Source organism: Henckelia pumila, chromosome 4, assembly GCF_033568475.1.
Source record: "Henckelia pumila isolate YLH828 chromosome 4, ASM3356847v2, whole genome shotgun sequence".
Taxonomy (NCBI): Eukaryota; Viridiplantae; Streptophyta; class Magnoliopsida; order Lamiales; family Gesneriaceae; genus Henckelia; species Henckelia pumila.
The window spans coordinates 134,997,598-135,014,924 of NC_133123.1; the positions used below are offsets into that span (position 1 = coordinate 134,997,598).

The following is a 17,327-nucleotide window of genomic DNA, read 5'->3' on the forward strand; positions in this document are numbered from 1 at the left end:
TAAATCGAAAATTTATCTTTTATTTGACAATTTCATACACGAGTTTATGCAGTCTTACAATTATATTATATTGGATTAATAATTTAATATCGTCAGGCATGCTGCACCACTTCGAAGTTGACTTTCAATTCGCAGCTGGTAAAATTTGACCGAATTAATTTTTTTTAATATTTTTTTGAGTTGCCAAATTCATAAAATTCAACACACAATTTGGGTGAAAGATTCCTAACTTGTTTGTATCTTGAAAACCATGTCAAATTTCATTTATGATACATTTTTGGCGTGTGGGTTAGGTGCGTTAATTACGACGTCGTTCGAGTCTTCTTTTCCGAATATACCCACTTTTGTGCATTTTTTCTTCACCAAACCTTCGTCCAACACACTCCATTTTCCCCCATCCATTCTCTCTCTAGAGATCCCTCTGCTCAAGTTCTGATAATTGCCTGCATCAGATTTGAGTCTTTTAAATTTTGAAGGTATTGATTTTTTCCTTCTCCTTGATCCTTTCATTTCCTTGTTTGTGATTATCATCTTTCGTCAAAGTTTTGATTTTTAGGCTTTTTACATGTTATGTGTTTGTGGGTTTTGCTTTTTCATTGTTTTTTATGATTTTGAATTTGATGGTTTAAGGTACTAGATATGGGTTTTTACAAAGTGTCTGTAAGGCCTCGTGATGAATTTTCTCTTCGTTCACCATTTTCTATCAGTTGGTTTTGGTTTGATTCTTTGCTTTGTTTTGATGATATAATGGAGGTTTTTGTGCTATGCATTAAGGTATAAATGCTGTGGGTTTGCCTTTTTTATATGGGTGAAATGGTTTGCTGGTTATTATCATGAAATGAAACTTAAAAGAAGGGGCAGACTTTAAAGAAAGGGTGGGTTCTCAATTTCCCGAGGTTATGTTGACTGTACGTTATGTACAAATTGTTGCGGTTCTAAAAAATTCCTCATGAATAGGTGATTTTAAGGTCTATTTTCTGCATCTAATGGGCAAAAGGTCTGATCCGAAGTGGCAAGGTGTTTTTTTGTGTCTTATTATTATTATTTTATTAAATTTGGGCTTTTTATATGTTTGAAAATCTAAAACAATAGATTAAAGCAGAGATTTTTTAAAAAATTGAAGGATTTTTTCTCATGTGTATCTGGATTTAGTTGCATAATTGTAATGAACTAGTTGTCACGGTTGAGCATTGTGTAGCTATGTAATTATCAAGCTTAACGATTTGTTTATTGGTTTCGTACCTCGGTGATTCCGTGGAATTAGTGTTAGACCGTACATTTTCTCAAGTTTGTGGCCTTTTCTGTTCCATGTCCTTTTGTTTCCAAAAGATGCTGTCTTTGATCTGATATTGTATACACGGTGTTTGTGATATGTTGCTTTCTTGCTCATTTTATGTAACCATTTCAGATAAAGGATCGCACAAGGTCAATTGTCTTTCTTTAATCGGTTGTCCTTTGAAAGGTGCTTGTATTGGATATGAATTTACACACTAATTTCAGCCTCTCTCTTTAAATTTAGTTAACGATAAGTATTCTTACTCCAGTGACAAGTTAGTAGTTTGCATGTATTTAATGTTAATATTTGTCCCTGTTCTCAGTTATGCTTCTTTTGATTAATATATTCTGTAATTTTTCCTACTTTTGAATCACGGTTATGAATCGTTATCTTCTTCTCTTTTCCCTCTTGTGCAGGTAATTTTAAATTGATAGAATGGATTTTGTCTTCGGAAACTTGAATGGGGGATCCTCTTCTTTCAACCAGGACATATATAAGTGTCCATTTTTGCGAAATATTAATGAGCCAACAAACTTTTCCTTCTCAATGGCTACGGCTTTCCCTATGCCCGTAAGCCATCCATCTTTTTCACTTCCATGTTTCTGCATTCTATTTGGATAATCCTTATCATGTTTACTCATATATGAGCAAAAGTAAGTTAACAATCTTCTTTACTTTGCACCTTCAGTTGCGAGATGGAAAAGGTCCCATATTTGAGGATGGTCCCAACTTTGATATGGCATTCAGGCGTTTCCATGGGCAGAATGGTGTTGTTCCTCTTTCCGAGAAGTCATTCATTCGTACTGAGAAGTGTCCATCTGAATCATCTCCTGTTCGTTTTAATCCATTGGGAGCAAAAGCAGCCACCATTAGTCTCTCAGCCTTTGGTCCTGGAGGACCTTTTGGTTTTGATGCATTTTCCAAGAAGTGGAAGAAAGAAAACAAGAAATCAAGTTCCTCAAAAAATGAGTCCTCTAAGGTAGTCATCTACACGGTTTCTGTTTATTTTTCATTATTTTGAGTCTTTTGACACTTGCAGCCAGGGCAAAAGCTTTGTATTGACATTTATGATCGAAAAATTTTCGTTTTTGTGACAAACATAGGTTTGAAGTGGGTGGTATAAAAATAAGTGAAGTGGTTACTTTTTCAGTTTTTCTTTTCCTTTTTTAATTTAAAACCTTGAACTATTGTGAAACACTTAGATAGCGTGTCAGAAATCAGAATACCAACAATAAGCTCAGTGGTTACATGTCTGTCCCGTTGATAATATGTCGTGTAAAACCTGAACTGTTGCGAAACACTTGGATGGCGTGTCAAAAATCGGAACACTAACAATAAGGTTAATGGGTACATGTCTGTCCCATCGATAATATGTTGTTGAAAAGTTATATACTAAGGAACGTATTATATTATGTTTCCAAGTTATCTTGACAGTTCTGTTTTCTTCTAGGGAACGAAATCGGAACACGAAGCCATGGGCAATGAATGGTTACAGAATGGGAATTGCCCCATTGCAAAGTCGTATCGGGCTGTGAGCCATGTTCTTCCTCTTGTAGCAAAGGTCTTTAAACCCCCGCCTGGCATGAAATATAAGTGTCCTCCAGCTATTGTTGCTGCCAGGAGTGCTATATCTAAAACAGCCTTTGCCAAAAACCTTCGACCTCAATCACTACCCACAAAAGTACTTGTGATTGGCATTTTAGGTATGGCGGCAAATGTACCATTAGGAATATGGAGAGAACACACCGAAAAGTTTTCACCTTCTTGGTTTGCTGCCGTTCATGCTGCCGTACCATTCATCGGTATGCTCCGGAAATCCATCTTGATGCCTAAAGCAGCAATGGCTTTTACCATTGCTGCTTCCATTTTAGGACAGGTGATTGGTTCAAGGGCAGAAAGGCTCCGTCTTAAATCGGTAGCCGCCAGAAAGCTGGCTGCCCTTGAATCTTCTAGCAGTGGGCCAACTGAATTGGCTGCTGGTGGAGTTAGAGGTGGATACTGTGGTGAAATCATTGATTGGAAACAGAATTCTATTGAAGCTCCCCCGGCATCAGCTGACGTTTTTGGTTGATGGGGTCAATGTGTTGGCTCTTGTTCATCAGTCGTTTTCGGTTAGAGCCATGTGTTTGTCTGTTTCTTTTGTATAAATAAATGAGTGAAATAAAGGAGACGAGATTTCTTGTACTTGTATTATGACATTGAGATTCCGTTTCAATTGTGAGGAAAATATTATTTGGTTCATTTGTCTGTCTTCTTGGGGTAACAAGTCATTACTCCCGCTGTAACTGTACGATTTGACCTACCTTAATTATGGCATTTGATTTACTATATACAATTTAAAATATGCATTAATTGTAGCATTTTGATGCAAGGAGAATCACTTGGTCCAACAATGCGTTACATTTTTTGTGCAGAGCATAGTTTTTTCTTACCATCTTGTATTGTTAATCGATGCTATATGATTCAAGAATGCACTATAGATCACAATTCCAAAAGGAAAACATAATGGTTGAATCGACGTTTATAGCGCACAAAGTTTAAAAAAGATCAACGACTGAGAGTAGTTATGATGCAGTTAAGAGATCAAGAATCCTGGAAAACGGCTCCATCAGTTGGCTCGAGTGTTGGAATAAGCTCAGGCATAGGTTTGTTCTCTAAAAATGACTTCAAAAGAATAAGCGCTTCGTTTGGGCGATACAGAGGCACCTTGTGCCCAGCTCCATTTACGATCACATAGGTCAATCCCTTGTATACTCTGCTCCATCCTCCAACCTGCATAATTATATGGCATTACAAGAGAAGATCATGACAGAAATGCAACGAAAACTTCCTCCGCTCGGCTTTAGACAGTAATCGCCCCCACTGTATAATGGAGATGCAGTGTTTAAACTCTAATTCAGAAAAGAATGACTATTGTTTCTTAGTACTCACCCTTTGGCTGATATACCAAGGATACCAGTTGGTTATGATTGGAAGGTTCAAAGCATTGAGTGCATAGCGAGTAGATGGCACAGGAGCCACAGCATCGGCATTCCCACTACAAATAATCAGAATGTAAAAGAAAACAAAGTCATTTTCATGAACTCATTCAGCCAAGGAGTCATATGTATATGTACCATGTTGGTGCCGAGAACTCAAGGGACGTGGAAAAAAGAGAAGAAAGTATATATATTCTTACGAAAAAATCCAAATCCTGAGACCAGCAGCTATTAATTCTTGATATATTGGAAGTGTGGATGGAGATGAGTCAGTCCAATTGTGAAAGAGGATATCACTGCAAAGTTCAAATAAAACTTCAAATGCTGTCAATTAATTTAGATTCGGCCCTGTGTGAAGAGAACCGAGTGGCGCGACTGGGATTAGTAACTGTAAAGCTCACCTGCATGCTACCCATGGGTAAGGAATTCCAGTTGTGTTGGCATGGAATGCCTTTTGAACCTCAGGAAGATTGAAGTAAGCTTGGAAATAGCTTTCTGTGCAAGGATAGTATGCTTTGAACAGCCACGGCCCCTTAAGAAACCAAAGAACGATCAGTTCAAGGAACAAAGTGGGATGTTAAAAAGAAAGGTCCAACTTTATCTTAGGCATCATTCACACAGACAACAAAAGAACACATACATGGCGACCACCGAGAAGGCGCCTACTTGAAGAAGATTTTTCGTTACACAGAGGCGTGAAAATGCTCTCTTCGTCGATGTTTCCTTCCTCTTGACTCGCAAGATCGAGAGCTTTTCGACAATCAGCTGAAGGATGAACACGAGAGGATGAAGTGCATGTGTCCTTGAGTTGTTGGAAAGTCGTATCCGAAATCAAACCACTGATCCACCAATGCTCAAACATGCCCTTATAATCATAGTAATCGTCCATGAGAACGTTCCCCAACTAGCAAAAAATAAAGAATCAAACATGGAAATATAAGAAGATACTTCAGAAACGTTAGAAGAAAGTGAACTGATATATCTATTCTTCTATTCTATATTATAATGCATAAAGTTGCTAGAGTAACCGTTTTTGGTCATTTTAATGTTTGTACCAAATTACTCCTATCAACATATAACTACCCACTATCTCACATTCTTCTCCATATTATTTTTTTAACCACCTATTTTGTAATAATAAAAAATAAATCATGATAATATATATATATATATATATATATATATATATTTATGTATGTAAATACATAATATTATATATTATATCACACGCTTTTGCGTGTGCATGGATGCTAGTATATATGGTGCAAGATCTTGTACTGTCTAGTTTAGTACCAAGAATCCCTTTAGATTTATGACCGGGTTTTCGATTCCCTTGTTCTTTTCGTATATGATTTGAGCTAGTTGAGGCCCATTATGTCCTAAAAAAGATGATAAGGTTGCCAAGATCAGTTTTTTCCCCCAAACCTATGTCACGTTTAAATATTTCCAAAAGAACAATACACTGCTTACCGGCATAACTTTCCCCAGTTATGTAGAAGTCCCTGTATTTGTACTGAGGAAACCTTTCGAACCATTTGACAAGAAAGATGTATGAATCTTTGGCTAAAATTTCACGAAACAGTTACAAGAAATAATCAGAACCAAGTGAAATAATGAACGAAACTTGTAGTATTCCAGAGTTAAACTATGGGCTATGGCTATAAATTAATTAACGAGTGAAGCTGCAACGTACCTGTTCTTTGATCACCTGCTGTATACAAGTCCGATGAAGTATTTGAATACGCGAAACCAGCACCACTTGGTGAATCCAAGAAAAGCAAGTTTGCCACTAAAAGAGCATCAATAGAATTCCCCTAATTAAGGATCGATGCACACAATCCAGTGGCGGAATTTGAGATAATTAAAAGACATGACAAAAAACACAAAGACATACAATTGCTCCACGAATAGCGATTGAGGCTAAGTGATTTCCCATCAGGATTAACATTAAAAGGTCCGATTTCTTGAACAGAACCATAGCCTACAGAAGAGCAACCGGGGCCTCCGTTTAGCCACAACAGCAGTGGCTTTGACTCGGGCCGTCTGCGTATAGGCGCTTCGGTTAGCCAGTAAAAGAGTGCTCTTCCGGCCTCTTCATTCACAGTTACATAGCCTGAATATTGATCAAAATGAACTTCTGCAGGCTGCCCAGGTAAAGATGTTATCTTATCATTTTCTTGCTCATCATTGTAATAACAGAGACAACGATTGCCCACAAAAATGTGTGAACAAAGAAGGTAAAAGATGCATGAAATTGGTTCTAATCTGTACCCCATTGGATCAGCTAATTAATCAACTATACAAAAAGATTTTTCTCACTTGGGGTAGTGACAAGAAAATATTTGCTAGTATTTATACTTGTTGGACTCGGGTAGAATAAAAGAAAAAAAAAATTGTTAGAAAAAACATATATTTCTTGACCACATGACCCAACTTTTCTTAGATCTGTATTCTGTGTTTTTTTTATATTTAATTTTAAAAAAAATAAATTGCAAAAATAATTTTAAATAGGATGTTTTGCGACAGGAAATCCTAAAATAAAAAATATAGGGTCCGCTGTTGTGTAAAGATGGAGACTTGCAAAGTGCAAGTGGACAAAGTGCAAGTCCCCATGTTCTTGTTTTTTTTTATTTATTTATTTTTAATTAATTAATTATATAATTAATAATGTTTTGTAAAATTATATTTAGTAGTATGATCATTTTTTTTTCAAAATTCTAAATTTCGAATTTGATAATCAGTCTGAAAAATTATTAAAGAAACAAAACATAAAATTTACGGTTAAAAAAATTATATTGATTAAATAAATTTACGATTTAACTTAAATTTTGGTTAGTGGAGTTATATATTTATTTTAATCGTTTGAATTTGTGGAGATCCTTAGGTACGTGGATAAATTTAGAGTAGTTAATTCAAATCTATTTAAATCGAACTGATGCAAAAATGCTATTACAAAATTTCTTAATCCGAATTCAAGCCGAAACAAAATAATCTCGAAAATTGTGAACTCGAACCGACCGAAATATATCCGAAACAATTCTCTATGTCTATTCATAAGAACTTCTAGAGATCCAACCGAATTAAAATAAGTCAATAACTTCGCTAACCAATTTTTAATAAAAATAAATAAAATTTATATTAAAAAATATGATATAAAATAAATTTATCAAAAAAATAAAATTTATATTAAAATAAATTTATCGAAATATGTTGATAACTGATCACAAAAAAATTTATTTAATCAATTGAATTTTTTAACCATAAATTTTAATTCTAATTTTTGAGATGATTTTGTTTCGGCTTGAATTCGGATTGAGAAATTTTGTAATAACATTTTTGCATCAGTTCGGTTTAAATAGATTTGAATTAACTACTCTAGATTTATCCACGTAAACGAGGGATCTCCACAAATCCAAACGATTAAAATAAATATATAACTCAACTGACCAAAATTTAAGTTAAATCGTAAATTTATTTAATAAATATATTTTTTTTAACCGTAAATTTTATGTTTTGTTTCTTTAATAATTTTTCAGACCGATTATCAAATTCGAAATTTAGAATTTTGAAAAAATAATGATCATACTACTTAAATATAATTTTACAAAATATTATTAATTATATAATTAATTAATTAAAAAACAAATTAAAAAAAAAACAAGAACATGGGGACTTGCACTGTTTGATGCTGGCAGCGGACCACCCTGCATTTATTTTTGCAATTTAATTTTTTTTTAAATTAAATAAAAAAAAACCCGTATAATCTATACTTTTATATTAGATGGCCTATGTTTCTGGTACTATAATTTATGTGTTTTATTTTTATCATGTTATCTATCAATGTATGATATCATTAAATTAATTTTCAATTTTACTAATTTTTATCTGTCGTGCATCAAGGGCCACTTACAGATCACAAGAGAATTCCTGCACCTGGATTCCGATCTCTGCTCGCTACAAGACATCCAGGGCCGGAGGCCGCTTCATTGGGCGGTCATCCGAGGGAGGATGAACGTGATCGACGACATTCTTTCCTTCAATCTCGAATTCGCCCAGATGACTACACACACCGGGGAATCCATTCTGCATCTCGGAGTCAAGAACAACCAGTACGAGGTTGTCAAGTACTTGACTGAAACACTCAGCATGAGCAGACTTCTGAACCTGCAAGATTCTGATGGGAATACCGTTCTGCACTTGGCTACTGCCGGCAAACTCACTGCTGTAAGAAAGACCCTTTCTCCTTTGTTATTCGAATAAAGATTTTCACTCCATGGTCATTACAAAATGGGAGAAGTCCTCTGTTTTCCCTTTGATTTTGCTACCTGAAGCCTTGATAATAAAAATTTCCGTTGGTTAAAATTCATTGTCAGATGGTCGCACACCTGCTCAAAATCGGTGTCGACGTAAACGCGGTAAATGGAAAGGGATACACGGTTCTAGATGTCATTGAAGCTGATGCGAGCCATTCCGGTTTGCTAGCTTATTGTACCAGCACTGACAGAAGCTGGAGCTAAGAGGTGTGACCAGTTGTCTCCAGGTTTGATTGACATCCAACAAGTTGCGGAATCCACCATGAAAAATGTTGATGAAAGAACTAGTCCGCATAAATCAATGTCTTGGCCTAACAAAACTCCAGAATATCGATCCCCACGCCACCATCACCCCAGGACGAGCCGCCAACGGAGAAAACAGTTGGACCTACAGAACGAGGGAGTACGAAATGCCCGAAAAACTATCACCATTGTAGCGGTTTTGATCGCGACTGTGACGTTCTCAGCAGGGATCAACCCCCCTGGTGGATTCAACCAACAAACAGGGATTGCAGTAAGAGGAAACCGAGCTGGTTTTAAGGTCTTTCTCGCATGTAATATTGTGGCCCTTTTCCTATCTATTGGAGTCGTCAACGTTCTCGTGAGCATCATCCCCTTCACCCGAAAAAACATGATGCAACTACTCACTGTGACACACAAGATTATGTGGCTGAGTTCCATTTTTATGATAGCAGCGTATATAGCGGCCGTCTGGACGACCACGCCCCAAGGAAAGGGGCCGCAATGGGTATTGGTGGAACTGATTTTATTTGGAGGAGGATCAACGGTTGTGCTGTTTGTTGGACTTTGTTGCCTGCTGGCACGACATTGGCATAACAAGTACAAATGGAGGAAATTTTTAAGCAGAAGAAAATGAAAGACGAAAGCCCGAAGAGTAGTATAAGTCGAGTTGAAGAACTGAGTGTAGCGACAAATTTCACCACTTGCAACCACACGATCAAAACAGCGAGCCAAGAGTTTAACTCTTTTTTTTTAAGACAAAATTTGCCCCGCCTAGGTGCTAACGGAATTGTGCAAAGTGTCTCCCAAGATAGAACGCTTTACAACTTTGAGTAGCAGCACTGCAAACCCAAAGAACTTCGAACACAAAGTGCTTTAAAGAAACTCTTTTATGAAGAGAAACAAGAGAGATCAGAACTCTCTATGCAAGACAAGAGAAGAAAAAATGAGTGAATTGGTAAGTTCGAATGAATGCAGGGGCTATCTATTTATAGACGTTGGAAAGCTGCCTCAGACGGTTGCACCCCTTCGATGCATGCATGGCCGAAAAGTTGCAATGGTTCGGTCTGAAGAGATGCACCTGTTCAGCCGAAATGACGCACTGTTTCGGACCAAAAGTCGTGCACGAAAAGTTGCACTGATTCGAGCTGGATGGTTTCACTGATTCGGAAGCAAAATAAAATATTTAATTAATTTTTGTCCAAAAAAAGTTATATTTATGTCAAAGCCAGCCCAGCCCAGCCCATGCCCACGCCCGTGACCGTGCCGTGCCGAGCCGGTCGAACGGCGGCGGCGGCGCGCGCGCGCGTGTGGCTAATGGTTCGAACCTAGCCTAGACTAGGTCCGCTCCCTTTAACAAACATGGGTACCCCTTGGGGCCCCAACCCATTATCTAAACTTTGACATTATATAGTGCAATTTATTCCCACATTTTATCAATGTGGGACAATGAGCATAAAGCCTCATTCACCATCCATTTGTCCATAACAAATTTTCCAACAATCCCCCACATGAATGTGATTTATGCGAATATGTATGCATATGCTAAAATAGAGTTTCTTACGAAAATTATTGTATGGGGAGAGGTAGCTTGCGGCTTTGAACCTTCCTTAGTGAAATACTATCGGATTTACTAGGCTGCCTAGTGAACGTGATGTCTTGAACTATTCAGCCGTTGATGTAAACCAAGACAATAGTATTCACACAATAATTTTTCTCACACTTTATTTGTTCTCATGGTTTTGTCCGTTTTGGCCCTGGACAAAATCTTGGATTCTTAAGTGTTTCTTTGAAGCGGCCCGTCTTCACACTTAAATAGGTGACCTCCTATTATATGAGTATCCTGTCATACCCTATTTCTTAAAGAAATATAGGAATCATTAAAAGTTTTAAAACTTAACCTCACTACTTGCACATGTTGCACTTTTATCCTAGGAATGAGAAGAGAACGAAGTTCTAAGTGCACACGAACATTCATAACTTGATTTTCCCATTGAACCAAGATCTTGGGATCTCCAATCTACAAGGTTGGGTTTTCGCTATGAATATTCTTTAATTTTATAGGTTTTAATCCCATTCCTCTTGATAAGCAGTTTACTTGATCTCTCCCTAAACCTTTTGTCAACGGATCTGCTAAGTTATCTTTTGATTTTACATAATCAACTGCGATAACTCCATTTGAGATCAACTGCCTAATGGTATTATGTCTTCGACGTATGTGTCTTGACTTACCATTATACATACTACTTTGTGCCCTACCAATAGCCGACTGACTATCGCAATGTATCATAATTGCTGGCACTGGTTTCGTCCAACACGGAATATCTTTTAGAAAATTACGAAGCCATTCCGCTTCTTCTCCCGCTTTGTCTAAAGCTATGAATTCCGATTCCATTGTGGAACGAGATATACACGTTTGTTTTGAGGATTTCCACGACACAGCTCCTCCACCGATGGTGAACACATATCCACTTGTGGATTTAGAATCTTTTGTATCGGATATCCAATTTGCATCACAGTATCCTTCTAGTAAAGAAGGATATGTTGCATAATGTAATCCATAGTCCATTGAATACTTTAAGTATTTAAATACTCTTTCCAACGCTTTCCAATGATCATTACTAGGATTACTTGTAAATCTACTCAATTTATTTATTGAGTATGCAATATCAGGACGAGTACAATTTGTAATATACATTAGACTCCCAATTATCCTTGCATATTGTTGTTGAGATACGGGTTCACCTCGATTTTTGGATAAATGTAAACTTAAATCCACGGGTGATTTTAACGGTGTGACGTCATATGCGTTGAATTTCCTAAGTACTTTCTCAATGTAATGAGATTGTGTTAGGATAATTCCTTCAGGCGCTTTTACAATCTTAATTCCTAAGATAACGTCAGCTTCTCTCATATCTTTCATATCAAAATGTTTTGTCAACATTTTCTTAGTTTTCATGATGATATCATGATTACTACCTATTATGAGCATGTCATGTCGTCTACATATAGACAAACAATTACATATGAGTCATGTGTGCCTTTTATATAAACACATTGATCACACTCATTAATCTTGAATCCATTTGACATCATTGTTTTGTCAAACTTTTCGTGCCATTGTTTAGGAGCTTGTTTGAGCCCATACAATGATTTAATGAGTCGACACACTTTCTTTTCTTGACCGAGAGCAATGAATCCTTCAGGTTGTGTCATATATATTTCTTCCTCTAACTCACCATTTAAAAAGGCCGTTTTAACATCCATTTGATGAATTTCGAGATTATTTAAAGCAGCAATTGCTATAAGTACTCGAATAGACGTTATTCTTGTAACAGGTGAATAAGTGTCGAAGAAATCCAACCCTTCTTTTTGTCTAAATCCTTTGGCCACTAACCTTGCTTTGTATTTTTCAACAGATCCATCAGCTTTGTATTTTCTTTTTAGGATCCATTTGCATCCTAAAGGTTTGCTTCCCGATGGGAGATCTACTAACTCCCAAGTATGATTTTGCATGATGGAATCTATTTCGCTTTTTATGGCCTCTTTCCAAAGCGGAGCGTCAGGACTAGATAACGCTTCGCTTAAGGTCCTTGGATCATTTTCTATAGCATAACTAAGAAAATCAAGACCAAAAGTTTTAGCTATTTTAGCTCTCTTACTACGCCTTGGTTCTTCGTTTTCATGAGTTTCCTCATTATTGGATTCATGAACTCTTTTCGAAGATCTCTTTTCTTTTCCTTCGTTACAAGAAAAGACGTTCTCAAAAAATGCAGCATTCCTTGATTCAATAATGGTATTTTCATGTATATCAGGAATCACTGACTTGTGCACTAGGAATCTATATGCACTACTGTTGTTTGCATATCCAATGAAGATGCAATCTACAGTCTTAGGTCCAATCTTCACTTGTTTTGGCTTTGGTATTTCTATTTTCGCCAAACACCCCCACACTTTCAAGTATTTGTATGAGGGCTTATGTCCTTTCCACAATTCGTAAGGAGTTTCATTTTTCTTTTTATGTGAAATTTTGTTAAGAATATGATTTGCCGAAAGTATTGCTTCCCCCCACAAGTTTTGGGGAAGTCCAGAACTTATTAGCATGACATTCATCATTTCTTTCAGAGTACGGTTTTTTCTTTCCGCAACACCATTAGATTGTGGTGAATAAGGAGCAGTTGTTTGATGAATAATGCCAGATTCATTGCAAAATTCTTCAAATGGAGCAACATATTCACCTCCTCTATCACTACGAATTTTCTTGATTCTTTTGCCTAATTGATTTTCGACTTCATTCTTATAGGTCTTAAATGCTTCAAGAGCTTCATCTTTGCTTCTTAAAAGAAGCACATAGCAGAATCTTGTGCAATCATCTATGAATGTAATAAAGTACTTTTTCCCACCTCTAGTTTGAACAAACTTTAAATCACAAACATCGGTGTGAACTAGTTCTAGAGGTATTGTACTTCTTTCCACTGTGTGAAAAGATACTTTAGTTAATTTAGCTTCAACACATATTTCACATTTGTAGTTTGAATCAATCTTAGTTCTTGGAATAAGATTTAATTTCTCAAGTTTTCTCAAAGTGTTGAAGTTAACATGTCCTAATCTAGTATGCCATAAATTAGAACATTCAACCAAGTAATTCAAAGCATTAACTTTATTACTTTCAAGATCACGAAGTACAGTCATTACATTCATTTTGAACAGTCCCTTTTCTATATATCCTTTTCCTAGGAACTGTCCATTTTTCATGATTACAACTTTGCCGGCTTCAAACACTATTCTAAATCCGGCCTTGACTAGTCTAGACCCTGATACAAGATTCTTTCTTATGTCCGGAACATGGAGGACATCGATGAGAGTAAGCTCTTTTCCCGAAGTCATCTTGATCACCACTTTGCCTAATCCAACGATCTTAGAAGTCGCATTGTTACCCATATAGAGCTCTCGTCCACTTATAGGAGTATACTTCGAGAATAGATCCTTGTCAGCACAGACATGTCGCGTAGCTCCAGTGTCGATAAACCATTCTTTGGGATGATCAACCATGTTAGCCTCAAAGATCACTGCTGACAGATCTATCTCGGACAAATCAATAGGCACAGATTTGTGTTGGACCACATTTGCCCGGTATTGATTGTCCTTCTTCGGTAAGCGACAATCCTTGGCCTTGTGGTTCGTCTTCCCACAGTTCCAACATGTTCCTTTCCATTTCTTGTTCTTCCCTTGCTTTACATCTTTTCCAAAATGCTTTTTTTTCTTCATAGCGTTTGGCTCCACCAAATTTGCCTTCGCTTCCATCGGTATCTTACCAGCTTTGTTCTCCGACTTGCGATTGTCTTCCTCAATTCGCAGCCTTACTATCAAGTCCTCGAGCCCCATTTCCTTGCGTTTATGCTTTAAATAATTCTTGAAGTCTTTCCATAAAGGAGGAAGCTTCTCGATTATAGCAGCAACTTGGAAGGACTCACTGATCATCATCCCTTCGGCCATTATATCATGGATGATGATTTGGAACTCTTGCACTTGGCTAATCACCGTCTTGGTATCAACCATTTTGAACTCAAGAAACTTTCCGACTACAAATTTCTTTGTGCCAGCATCCTCGGTCTTATACTTTTTCTCCAAGGATTCCCATAGTTCCTTAGCAGTCTTGGTTGCAGAATATACACTATACAGTGTATTGTCCAACCCATTCAGTATGTAGTTTCGGCACAAGAAGTCGCTGTGACACCATGCATCGAAAGCAGACCTTGTTTGTGTGTCAGCATCCGGTGCCGGAACAGCAACGACTTCCTTCAGAAACCTCGCAAGATGAAGTGTTGTGAGGTAAAACAACATCTTCTGCTTCCATGTTTTGAAGTCAGTACCGGAGAACTTCTCAAGTTTCTCGGCATGGGCAGTAGAAGCAGGGGCCGTAGGTGGCGGCGGCGTAACATGTGGTGGTGGGGTAACAGGGGGCGGTGGTGGGGGCGTAATACTGGCAGATGGATCAGTAGCCATGAAACGAAAATTTTGTCTTAAACTTGTAGCGACAAATTTCACCACTTGCAACCACACGATCAAAACAGCGAGCCAAGAGTTTAACTCTTTTTCTTTAAGACAAAATTTGCCCCGCCTAGGTGCTAACGGGATTGTGCAAAGTGTCTCCCAAGATAGAACGCTTTACAACTTTGAGTAGCAGCACTGCAAACCCAAAGAACTTCGAACACAAAGTGCTTTAAAGAAACTCTTTTATGAAGAGAAACAAGAGAGATCAGAACTCTCTATGCAAGACAAGAGAAGAAAGAATGAGTGAATTGGTAAGTTCGAATGAATGCAGGGGCTATCTATTTATAGACGTTGGAAAGCTGCCTCAGACGGTTGCACCCCTTCGATGCATGCATGGCCGAAAAGTTGCAATGGTTTGGTCTGAAGAGATGCACCTGTTCAGCCGAAATGACGCACTGTTTCGGACCAAAAGTCGTGCCCGTTCACACGAAAAGTTGCACTGATTCGAGCTGGATGGTTTCACTGATTCGGAAGCAAAATAAAATATTTAATTAATTTTTGTCCAAAAAAAGTTATATTTATGTCAAAGCCAGCCCAGCCCAGCCCACGCCCGTGGTCGTGCCGTGCCGTGCCGAGCCGAGCCGGTCGGACGGACGGCGGCGGCGCGTGCGTGCGTGGGGCTAATGGTTCGAACCTAGCCTAGACTAGGTCCGCTCCCTTTAACAAACATGGGTACCCCTTGGGGCCCTAACCCATTGTCTAAACTTTGACATTATATAGTGCAATTTATTCCCACATTTTATCAATGTGGGACAATGAGCATAAAGCCTCATTCACCATCCATTTGTCCATAACAAATTTTCCAACAATCCCCCACATGAATGTGATTTATACGAATATGTATGCATATGCTAAAACAGATTTTCTTACGAAAATTATTGTATGGGGAGAGGTAGTTTGCGGCTTTGAACCTTTCTTAGTGAAATACTATCGGATTTACTAGGCTGCCTAGTGAACGTGAAGTCTTGAACTATTCAGCCGTTGATGTAAACCAAGACAACAGTATTCACACAATAATTTTTCTCACACTTTATTTGTTCTCATGGTTTTGTCCGTTTTGGCCCTGGACAAAATCTTGGATTCTTAAGTGTTTCTTTGAAGCGGCCCGTCTTCACACTTAAATAGGTGACCTCCTATTATATGAGTATCCTGCCATACCCTATTTCTTAAAGAAATATAGGAATCATTAAAAGTTTTAAAACTTAACCTCACTACTTGCACAGGTTGCACTTTTATCCTAGGAATGAGAAGAGAATGAAGTTCTAAGTGCACACGAACATTCATAACTTGATTTTCCCATTGAACCAAGATCTTGTGATCTCCAATCTACAAGGTTGGGTTTCCGCTATGAATATTCTTTAATTTTGTAGGTTTTAATCTCATTCCTCTTGATAAGCAGTTTACTTGATCTCTCCCTAAACCTTTTGTCAACGGATCCGCTAAGTTATCTTTTGATTTTACATAATCAACTGCGATAACTCCATTTGAGATCAACTGCCTAATGGTATTATGTCTTCGACGTATGTGTCTTGACTTACCATTATACATACTACTTTGTGCCCTACCAATAGCCGACTGACTATCGCAATGTATCATAATTGCTGGCACTGGTTTCGTCCAACACGGAATATCTTCTAGAAAATTACGAAGCCATTCCGCTTCTTCTCCCGCTTTGTCTAAAGCTATGAATTCCGATTCCATTGTGGAACGAGCTACACACGTTTGTTTTGAGGATTTTCACGACACAGCTCCTCCACCGATGGTGAACACATATCCACTTGTGGATTTAGAATCTTTTGTGTCGGATATCCAATTTGCATCACAGTATCCTTCTAGTACGGAAGGATATGTTGCATAATGTAATCCATAGTCCATTGAATACTTTAAGTATTTAAATACTCTTTCCAACGCTTTTCAATGATCATTACTAGGATTACTTGTAAATCTACTCAATTTATTTATTGAGTATGCAATATCAGGACGAGTACAATTTGTAATATACATTAGACTCCCAATTATCCTTGCATATTGTTGTTGAGATACGAGTTCACCTCGATTTTTGGATAAATGTAAACTTAAATCCACGGGTGATTTTAACGGTGTGACGTCATATGCGTTGAATTTCCTAAGTACTTTCTCAATGTAATGAGATTGTGTTAGGATAATTCCTTCAGGCGCTTTTACAATCTTAATTCCTAAGATAACGTCAGCTTCTCCCATATCTTTCATATCAAAATGTTTTGTCAACAGTTTCTTAGTTTTCATGATGATATCATGATTACTACCCATTATGAGCATGTCGTCTACATATAGACAAACAATTACATATGAGTCATGTGTGCCTTTTATATAAACACATTTATCACACTCATTAATCTTGAATCCATTTGACATCATTGTTTTGTCAAACTTTTCGTGCCATTGTTTAGGAGCTTGTTTGAGCACATACAATGATTTAATGAGTCG

General features: G+C 37.5%; 2 protein-coding genes and 1 pseudogene across 3 annotated transcripts; 2 read left to right on the forward strand and 1 right to left on the reverse strand.

Annotated features, from left to right (window-relative positions):
• The first annotated feature begins 322 nt into the window (after positions 1-322).
• On the forward strand, positions 323-3,517 carry LOC140894504 (uncharacterized). 2 transcript variants are annotated; one of them, XM_073303010.1, is made up of 5 exons: positions 375-476; positions 1,409-1,462; positions 1,693-1,846; positions 1,965-2,255; positions 2,727-3,517. In XM_073303010.1, the coding sequence occupies exons 3-5, from the start codon at positions 1,712-1,714 to the stop codon at positions 3,345-3,347; spliced, it is 1,047 nt and encodes a 348-aa protein (XP_073159111.1). In that variant the 5' UTR covers positions 375-476; positions 1,409-1,462; positions 1,693-1,711; the 3' UTR covers positions 3,348-3,517. The 2 variants fall into 2 exon arrangements, with proteins under 2 accessions (XP_073159110.1, XP_073159111.1); XM_073303009.1 differs by lacking the exon at positions 1,409-1,462 and having other exon boundaries at positions 323-476.
• Positions 3,518-3,678: 161 nt separating this feature from the next.
• On the reverse strand, positions 3,679-6,645 carry LOC140894501 (serine carboxypeptidase-like 26). Its single transcript, XM_073303004.1, has 9 exons — positions 6,149-6,645; positions 5,948-6,043; positions 5,725-5,817; positions 5,548-5,633; positions 4,895-5,158; positions 4,656-4,786; positions 4,455-4,550; positions 4,208-4,313; positions 3,679-4,048 (listed from the first exon to the last, which is right to left on the reverse strand). The coding sequence occupies exons 1-9, from the start codon at positions 6,528-6,530 to the stop codon at positions 3,860-3,862; spliced, it is 1,443 nt and encodes a 480-aa protein (XP_073159105.1). The 5' UTR covers positions 6,531-6,645; the 3' UTR covers positions 3,679-3,859.
• A 1,348-nt stretch (positions 6,646-7,993) lies between these two features.
• On the forward strand, positions 7,994-9,647 carry LOC140894503 (uncharacterized; annotated as a pseudogene).
• Positions 9,648-17,327: the final 7,680 nt, after the last annotated feature.

Bases quoted from the DNA above. Each gene is read 5' to 3' on its own strand.
- LOC140894501 (XM_073303004.1), bottom strand. From the start codon at position 6,530: ATGGGGTACAGATTAGAACCAATTTCATGCATCTTTTACCTTCTTTGT. The intron at 6,044-6,148 runs GTATGTCTTTGT...ATGCTCTTTTAG, and splicing joins TCGCTATTCGTGGAGCAATT to TGGCAAACTTGCTTTTCTTG. The intron at 4,787-4,894 runs GTATGTGTTCTT...TGGTTTCTTAAG, and splicing joins GCCTTCTCGGTGGTCGCCAT to GGGCCGTGGCTGTTCAAAGC.
- LOC140894504 (XM_073303009.1), top strand. From the start codon at position 1,712: ATGGATTTTGTCTTCGGAAACTTGAATGGGGGATCCTCTTCTTTCAAC. The intron at 1,847-1,964 runs GTAAGCCATCCA...TTGCACCTTCAG, and splicing joins CTACGGCTTTCCCTATGCCC to TTGCGAGATGGAAAAGGTCC. The intron at 2,256-2,726 runs GTAGTCATCTAC...GTTTTCTTCTAG, and splicing joins CAAAAAATGAGTCCTCTAAG to GGAACGAAATCGGAACACGA.